Source organism: Arachis ipaensis, chromosome B02, assembly GCF_000816755.2.
Source record: "Arachis ipaensis cultivar K30076 chromosome B02, Araip1.1, whole genome shotgun sequence".
NCBI classification, from domain to species: Eukaryota; Viridiplantae; Streptophyta; class Magnoliopsida; order Fabales; family Fabaceae; genus Arachis; species Arachis ipaensis.
Window position 1 is genome coordinate 518,451 of NC_029786.2, and position 9,584 is coordinate 528,034.

At 34.7% G+C, this 9,584-nt stretch overlaps 2 protein-coding genes across 3 annotated transcripts in view; both read right to left on the minus strand.

The window, feature by feature from the left end:
- LOC107621449 (SKP1-like protein 21) overlaps positions 1-899 on the minus strand; it is a 5,406-nt gene extending 4,507 nt beyond the window's left edge. For both annotated transcript variants that reach the window (XM_021114585.1, XM_016323474.2), the window contains exon 1: positions 715-899. The gene's annotated coding sequence lies outside the window, so the exon portion shown is untranslated. The remainder of the gene's footprint in view (positions 1-714) is intronic.
- Positions 5,980-7,659, minus strand: LOC110268278. The gene is made up of 6 exons (XM_021114210.1): positions 7,592-7,659; positions 7,514-7,547; positions 7,277-7,408; positions 7,048-7,188; positions 6,840-6,946; positions 5,980-6,180 (listed from the first exon to the last, which is right to left on the minus strand). The coding sequence occupies exons 1-6, from the start codon at positions 7,657-7,659 to the stop codon at positions 6,123-6,125; spliced, it is 540 nt and encodes a 179-aa protein (XP_020969869.1). The 3' UTR covers positions 5,980-6,122.

Genomic DNA, 9,584 nt, shown 5'->3' on the forward strand with positions numbered 1-9,584 from the left:
CTTCCATTCCTGTGGGAAAAAGTAAAAAATAAATATCAATTGAAACGCCTTGAACATCATTTGCTAATGTACTATCAAGGCACTTCCGAGGGCCCAAGGCTGAATAAGTTATGTTGCGCAATTCCACAAAATTTGCAAAAGCAACCTCCTAATTAAAGTTTCCACTTCCCCAAATCTCACTAGCAAACTAGCCCTAAATTTACTTTAACAATTGGCTATTACTTTCCTTAAGAATTCTAACAATAGTAGATTAAAAGCACATGTTTTTTTCTTTTCCACCTTCTCCTTAACCATATTTTACTCATACTCAAATAACAAACAAGATTCAATTCATACAAGGCATTATCTGATTAAAATCACACCCTAATGACAAAAACTAATAAAAAGAAAAAAAAAAATATGAAAACTACTAAAATCACTCATACACATATTGCCACAGTTTATTTCTGAAGCCAAAACCAGTTGAGAACTTTATCATTTCTATGGCCTCGTATCTACCACACAGATTTCCAACTAGCTAAACAACAAAACAAAAAACAATAGATAATAATAAAGCATGGTAGCACAAAAATTAATTAGCATACATGGAGAAATAAAAACGAGATTTTGAATAGAGCCTACAATTCATCAACTCAAACAAACACAAAACAAATGAACCATTCAAGTGTAACAATCAAATCGATGGGGGTTTATCCATTTAAACGAAACGCGTACCTGTTAAAACCCAAAGATGGAGATGTTTCAGAGTAGTAACAAAAAAACCGAAATTTGATGCAGATAAAAGAGGAAATGGAAGGTGGAAGATTTTTCTGTGACGGAAAAATTTTCACTTTCGAGTAGTTTTGTTTGTGCAGTTGGTGTTGTTTGTTTTCTGTGTGTCAAAGTGAAAATGGTGAATAGAGGATGATACAAAGCGAACGGTGTTCGCTAAAACGACGTCGTATATTACCGAAACCCGATTAGGTTTGGTTTTCATTGTTTTGGGCCTAAGGCCCAATAACTGAGCAAAGATTTTGGGCTTGACCAAAAATAGATAAATTCACCTTTATTTTAGGCCCAAAAAGGGATACATCTTGTTGATTGTTTCTATTTTATTTTTGTTTATATATAAGTTTTCAATATTTTTTTTTCATGATTTTTTAAAGAGAGAATTGATATATTTTGAAAACAAAAAAAATTCATGTTTTAACTATTTTTGTTTATTCTTCAAAAAATCCAAAATATATAAAATACTGAATATAAAAATAGAAATCAATTAGGTATGTTTGGTTTAAACTTTGATAAAACTTTCTAAAGAATTAATTTACAATTTTTTTTAAAAAGGTAGATGAATTCATTTGTATTTGGTTTCATTACTTTAAAAGATTTTTTTTCTTTTGGGTACATGTACGATGATAACATTATACATACTATTCAAATTCTTCGTCACTAAACCCACTACAAACAATACATAACATATCTTTATTTGATAAACTTACAATGTAAAATTTAACATCCTTAAAATTATAGAAATATTATTCTAGTTATTTTAATATTAATTATAGTCATTATTTAGGGATAAATACGATTTTGGTCCCTAACGTTAAGGGTCAGAATTGAACTCGTCCCTCTTGTAATTTTGGATTTAAAATCGTCCTTAACGTGTTTTTTTATATTAAAATTGTCCTTTTTTAAAAAAATTTTAATTTTATTCCAAAAATACCCCTTATTTTAGACCAAAATCGTAAACTATCAACTAACATGTAGTTTGTGGATAGAGACCGTCCTAATTTTTACTTTTTAAGGTACGGAAATGTAAAATTCATTAAAAAAAAACTTTGTTGTTTAAACTTTAAATAAACTTATTAAGGACTTGGTTTGTGCATGAGGGATTTTAAGGTGAAAAATCGGAAAAGTTCTGTATCTATGTAAAAATTATATGGATGTTATTCAAGTACCTTTCACTACACGTGTTTTCCTCCACCCACACACTTGTTTGTTTTATACGCGCCTCATATAACGTATATAACGTAATCCTTCTTTTGCGTGATCAACCTTTCTCAACGTAAACCTTTCCATATAACGTAATCCAAGTACCTTCTTCTTCTTCTTCAATCTAATTAAATTCGTTGTTCTCCTCTATTCGCGTTTTTCTTCTCTGCATTATAGATCTGGATTGACTTCAACGTAATTAGCTTCGTCGTTCTTCTTCTTCTTCGTTTTCTTCTTCGATCTGCACTTCTGAATTAAAACAATGAATGAATCATCTTCAAATTAGTTGAATGAGTGCGATTTGGATAATTCTTCTAAAACGCATCAATAATTTGATGAGGTTTGGATTATAGAATTTTGAATCGAATTCAATGGAATGCAATTGCTAATTTTATTTGAAGTGAATTGAATGGACTGATGTGATCTATATCTGAATTGAATTGAATTGAATTGATAATATGTAACTGTGAGTAAGTGTGAGTAACTGTTTGGTTCGGTAAGTAATATAGAGTTGTTTCACCATGTGCATGTGTTCGGTTCGGTATGCAGAAAGGAGTCTAAAAAAATAGACAAATATATTGTGTTTTGTTCTCTAAGCACTATATAATTGTTTCACCGTAATTAAGATTTTGGTTCACCATAATTAAGATTTCGGTTCACCGTATAGACCAGCTGTGTTGTGGATGAAAAATTTGTCCCAAATGTGGGAATGATTTTCAAGACACTAGAAGAAGCTGGAAAGTTCTACAAAAATTATTCCAAACTTGCCGGTTTTTCTACGAAAATAAGGAACACGACTCGGGATGGAGACAAGATTAAGAATCAACTAATTGTATGCATCAGAGAGGGGAGGTGGAAATCAAAGATATATCCAACTTTGAAGACAAACCCTTCAGCTGGGTTAAATTGTCCGACCAGAATTTACGTACACATAATGAAGGATGTTAGTCTTTGGACAATTTTCAAAGTTGTTTTGAATCACTCACATCCTTGTTGTCCAGACCAGGCTGAGATGCTCAAACAACACAAGGAGCTTAGCATGTTTGTGCGTCGCACCATCGAAACCTACGAGGAAGCCAGAATCAGATCGAGCAAAACTTACCAATCATTTGTGGCAGCAGCTGGCAGTCACCGTGAACTAGCAGGTTTTATTGAAAAAGACGTCAGGAATTACATCACAAGGGAAGTACGGAATATTTTCGAAGAAGATGATGCCAAAGAATTTGGGAAGTACCTAGTAAGAATGAAAGAGAAGAACTAAATTTTTCAACCTTGAAGGCGATCACTGCATTAAACATGCATTCTGGGCCGATGCAAGAAGCAGGGCTACATTTGAGTATTTCGGAGACGTGGTTTCATTTGACACCATGTATAACACAAACAGGTATTCGGTTCACTCAAATATATTTTGATGTTCAGTGCATGTATATATTTCGGTTCACCACGGTGTGCTTGTTATTTATGCAGGTATAATTTTGTTTTTAGGTTCTTTTGTGGGCGTGAATCACCACGGCCAGTCGACACTTCTAGGATGCGCGCTGATGAAAAATGAGAACATCCAATCATTCAAATGACTATTTGAGTGTTGGCTACATTGCATGGGAGGGAAGGCACCAAAAGGTATTCTTACCGATCAATGTGCATCAATTCAAAGGGCAATTGAGCTGTGCATGCCAACAACAATTCACTGCTGGTGCATCTGGCACATTATGAAAAAGATCCTAAGCAAACTAAACGGCTACAAGGTACACAATGAAATTGAACAAGAGATGAGCCATGTTGTTTGGAACTCGTACGGCCTCGGAGGCAACAAGTGGCTTCCAGGTAATTGATATTTCAATTCGAATTATTTTCATGCTCATATCTTTTTTCCCAAATCATGCACTGTTTTTGGTTCACCACACCTTATCAGTTTGGTTTGTTTTGCAAAGCTGTACGAGGATCAGTATATATGGATTTCAGTTTACTTGGATCACCACTTCTGAGCCGGGATGAGAAGCACACAAAGGAGGTAGAGCATGCATTCATTTTTCAACAAGTTCATCACACGGAATAGCTCCTTGAGACAATTCGTGAAGCAATACGACAATTGCCTAGCAAGCAGAGAGAGAATTCGATACTGCAGATTTTCACACCATGATACCGTGCACAACAAAATCAGCAATAGAGGCACAGTTTCAGCATCTATATACCTATGAGAAGTTAAGGGAAGTTCAAGCTCAATTCAGAGGTAAAGTAAACTGTATCACAAGATCAATGCATTCCATGTTAGGTTTCACAACATATGAAGTCATAGAGTAGGTTTCCAACTCCATATTCAACAAGTTTATCGTCACCTACGATGCAGTATCACGAGATGTAAAGTGCCATTGCTTGCTGTTTGAGTCTAGGGGCATATTGTGCCGCCATTCCCTAAGCGTCCTAAGCTTTGAGCGAGTGGATAACGTGGCACCGAAATACATATTGGAACGTTGGAGCAAGAACATAAAGAAGAGGCATACACACATTAAGAGCAGCCAAGATGAACTTCTACTGGAGCCGAGAAGTAAGAGATTTGACAAATTGGTGTTTCGGTCATACAATATATGCGATTTTGCATCTGAGTCTGAATAGTTGACTGAAATTTTGCACCGAGCATTTGACAAGGTCATGGCGAAGATGGAAGAATATCAAGAGAGAAGCAAAGGAAAAAGTTTGTTAACCTACGAAGAAGCGACATTAAGCAATGTGAATGACCTTCAAAGCCCACCACGTGTCAAAACAAGAGGTCGGCCCAAGAACAAACTTGGATCAAACCTGGAAAAAAATATCTCAAATGCCATGAAGAAAAAGAAAAAGACAGCTCCAAGTGAGGTAAAATTGACTTGCTTTTGATTAGTTGAAAATTCAATAGTTAATTTTGCTAATATACAATTAATTATGTCTTTTGTAGTTGAACCTTTTAGACTTCGGATCATCAATTCAGTCAAGCTCCACTCTTTATAATGCACCAGATATGAATTATCCAAGAGAGGATTGTACAAGTTTTAATTTTATTAATGTAAATTTTTGTTCACCCATGAGCAAATTTCGGTTCACCATGGTTATAGCAGGGTTAATTTTTTATTTTTGTTAGTCTTTAATGAATAGTCACTTTTTTTGTGAAATTCTATATTGATATATGCAGTTTTTTGATTCGTCTAGTGTATTAATTTCAGTGTTCAAGGTTCAGGGTTTAGAGTTTAGAGTTTAGGGTTTAGGGGTTTAGGGTTCAGGGTTTATGGAGAGTTTAGGATTTAGGGTTTAGTGTTTTGGATTTAGGGTTTTAAGATTTTTGGGGTTTAGGTTTTAAGGTTATAAGGTTTTAGGGGTTAGGGTTTAGGGTTTAGGGTTTAGGGTTAAGGGTTCAGGGTTCAGGGTTTAAGGTTTAGGGTTTAGAGTTTAGGGTTTAGGATTTGGGGTTTAGGGGTTAGGGATTCAGGGCTTAGGGTTTTGGGTTTTAAGTGTTTAGAGTTTATGGGTTTAGGGTTCAGGGTTCAGTGTTCATGGTTCAAGGTTCAGGATTTAGGGTTCAAAGTTTGGGTTTAGGGTTTAGGGTTTAGGGTTTAGTGTTTAGAACTTAGAGTTTAGGGTTTAGAGCTTAGGGTTCAGAGGTCCAGGGTTTATGGGTTCAGGGTTCATTGTTTAGGGTTTATGGTTCAAGGTTCAGGGTTTAGAGTTCAGGGTTTAGCTCTCCGAATTTCTGTACAGTGTGTTTGCGACTTTCGGTTCACCGTGTTCTTTTGGTGTTCGTAATGTGTTGGTAAATACACTGACTGCAATCACTGAGAACCTGGAATAAAACAGCAGCCAAACAGTTCCAACAAATATATAAATTAACATCTCAGATGAGTAATCCATCTTGAATCAAATATAAATATTAACATTTGATACATATATACATTGATATTAAGAATAGATATATACATTAACATTGACATATATACATTTGAAAGAAGCATTGTTTGCTTTTTTTAACAAGTTAAACAAAATATTGTTAATTACAACCAGTATGTGCTATTTGCTATCTAAATCCCCATATGTGAATTTACAATAAGGGCTGGAGAGGATAACAGATGGCTTGGAGAGTCTTATTGCTTCAGATTCCCAAATCACTTGGTCTCTGATTTTGTTCATTTCATGCAACAGAAGATTTGGACCATATTGGTATCTAAAGCCATCAATCTCATCCTATATTTCAATTGAAAAGAATTAGTTACATAAGAAATGAACCCAAATGAAATAAGAACAATATCATTCAAAACCCTAATTATACTGTAAAAATGCAATCACAATAACCCTAAACCCTGAACACATTAAATATTAAGTAAATCAAAATCACATTAAATAACAACAAATTTCATTCAAAGCCCTAGTTATACTGTAAAAATGCAATCACAGTAACCCTAAACCCTGAACAAATTAAAAGGAGGCCACCGAATCGAAAAACATTCACTTGGTGAATCAAAATTATAAAGGCCACCGAACTGAACATTGTTTATGTGGTGAATAAATGGTGATCAAATTTCAATCAATAAGAATAGTATTTCTGCATGGAAAAGAACTATTGAACAGAGTAACAACCAACTTCAAAGCCCTAGTTACAATATCAACTGAACTGAATGAAATAAGAAAAGAAAGAAGTTTATTAATTAGAAAGTACTTACTTGTGTCCAAGCTTTATATTTATATCTCTTCCCACTTTTGATTTTTCGTGGATCAATTGTTTCAAGCCATTTTATCACGTATATTCCACAATCATAGTTAAGCAAGAATTGAGTATAATACGATCAATAGTATACAAAATAAAACACATTAAAAATAGCACTATAGAAGAGAAAGATTCTTACTCTGTACGTTGACCATTCAATTGGATATACTCTACTTCCTCTCCCAGTCCATCCTCCATTAAGGGTTTCGCCCCAGCGTACACCCTCATCTGGGAAATTATTAAACCCTGAAAGAGACAAAAAAAATAAATAAAGAGAACCAACAACAGTGAACCAAACTCCTTTCATGTATAGAATAATTTGAATAATTTACAACAAAATAACTTACCACAAATTTGTTCAGTTTCACTCTTGATTCAGGTATATCTTTTTTTGGCTTATTGATAGGGTCAAGGACATAGAATTTCTTTTTGTTGATATCAGCAATCCACAACCACCAATGCGCTCCATTACAAATTGGGATAAATAGCTGAAGTTTCGGAAAATTATAGAATATTTCAGTCGAAACAATAGCAAACAAGAGAATTATCAAAGAATTTTTAAAAATTACAACTTACAAATGGATGCGATGCAAGTTTCCTTTTGTCAAGAAACTGGTGGTGGTGGGCATACTGCTCAATATCAAACCTGTAGGCCTTGTTTGTCTTCTTATCAGTGTACTCCACGCCATGTGTTCCCAACATAAAATTCTGCAAAATGAACATCAGCTAAATTACATTTCCACCAAACCGAACACAATTCATATGCCCACCAAGAAAAAGGTTTTCTTCATGCAAAAGAACTCAATAGAACACATAAGAATCAGGTGAACCAATATTAGCATTCTGACTGAATCGAACAGGAATCAGTAGTGAATAAGAAATTTAGCTTACACAATATCCAGCGGCACAATGTATATTTGTTCCTGATACCGCCGAACTTTGATTTGGTTGAGAATCATGCTATGTATACTGACAACCTACACGAAGAAAAGTTATGAGATATACTGTATAAGAGTGTTTAAAAAAATTATTATTGTTAACGCAATTGGGAAAGAATTTACTGAGGCATGCACTTGTTCTCTGGGCATTAGAGACATGAAATATTCTCTTAACCCCCTTGACGTGCGAAAAATTACCGATTAAGAATTTATAATGAAAATCAACGTTGTGAGTACAATTCTTAACCGATGAAAATTTCGCATATTAATTTAAAAAGAGTTGTCACAATTTAAGAATAAAATACTGGGAGTAAAATTTCCAGGTCGTCTCCCAACGAGTTGCTAAGAGAGTGCAAATTATTGATCAGGGGTTTTCCGAAAATTTTTAGAGTTGAGGAATGGAAAGTAATTGATTATAAATCAAAGCAATGAAAATTAACAATAGATTTTATGTAATTGAAATAAAAGCCTTGGCTAGGAGAAGATTAATCGGAAGTTCTATCCTTGTTGGATTTTCCGAGATTAATAGTAATAGGTTGTTGTTTCTACTTAGTTAACCCTTACCGAATAAAGAAAAGTCAAGTAGTTAAGCTAACTCCAATTCACAAGTCCTAATCCTCTCCCTTGGGAAGGATTAGCATTAGTGACTAGAGAGCCAGCCAACAACTTCCAATTACCTATTAATCCTTGAGTCTTCCAACTCAAGGGTCTCCTATTAATCAACTCCAAAGTCAAGTTGGTAGTCTACTCCATTGACATGGATGCCATTTTCACATTCATGTAAAGGGAGTAGAAATAAGACATGATAATTAGATTGGAATTGAGATAATCAGGCAAATAAAGAAATTAAATAGAAAATACTTTTGCATTAATAAATTCCAAAATTAAAGATATCCATATGTAACTCTGAACAAGGTAAATGGGAAATAAAAGAGTAAGGGAATAGGAAACAAACTAGAATGATAAAAACTTCAACGGAGGTAGTAACTCTTCTCAATATCCAACTCAAAAGCATAAAACTAGAAATATCTGAATATGAAGAACCCCAGAGGAAGTAGTAATATTTTTCCAAGATTCAAAAACTAAAACTAAAACTAATGAATGAGAATGTGAATCTGTGAACGTGCCCTGAGTCTCTATTGTTCCCTGGCTCTAGTCTGTATTTCTGGGCCAAAAACTGGGCCAAACTCAGCCCAAAATCACTCCCAGCATTTTCTGCAAATTCTGCACGTGGCGCATGTCACGTGTACGCGTCAAGTACGCGTATGCGTCGATGGTCTTATGCGCGTGGCACGCGTATGCGTCAAGTGCGCGTCCGCGTCGTTATGGGATGTGCCAAGTTGCGCGTACGCGTCAGGTACGCGTGCGCCTCGATTCTCGCTGGTCAGGTCCTTAGTTTCTTGTGTTCCTTCCATTTTTGCAAGCTTCCTTTCCATCCTCTAAGACATTCCTGCCCTATAAAGCCTGAAAATACTTAACACACGGATTAAGGCATTGAATGGTATAAACGGGAATTAAAAATACATAATTTAAGGGCTTAGGAAGCAAGTTTTCAACCATGGAAAAAAATTAGGAAGGATTTGTAAAACCATGCAAATTGTATGAATAAGTATGCAAAGAATTGATAAAGACTACTCAATTTAGCACAAGATAAACCATAAAATAGTGGTTTATCAATCTCCCCTCACTTAAACATTAGCATGTCCTCATGCTAAGCTCAAGGAGATCAGAAGAATGAATGCGGGAAAGTAAGACTCATGTAATGCAACCTATGTTAATGAATGTAACTATATGCTAAGATGTTTTCTACCTACTTGGTTAAAAGTAAACAAGTTCTCTAAGATAAACATAAATCAGATTCCACTAATTCAAATAACACAATAATAGGCAAGTAAACTTGTAAGAAGATAGCTCATGAAAGCCAGGAACATAGAATCAAGCATTGA

Bases quoted from the DNA above. Each gene is read 5' to 3' on its own strand.
- LOC110268278 (XM_021114210.1), bottom strand. From the start codon at position 7,659: ATGATTCTCAACCAAATCAAAGTTCGGCGGTATCAGGAACAAATATAC. The intron at 6,947-7,047 runs GTAAGTTATTTT...TGTCTCTTTCAG, and splicing joins TGAAACTGAACAAATTTGTG to GGTTTAATAATTTCCCAGAT. The intron at 6,181-6,839 runs GTAAGAATCTTT...ATTGAAATATAG, and splicing joins TTGAATGGTCAACGTACAGA to GATGAGATTGATGGCTTTAG.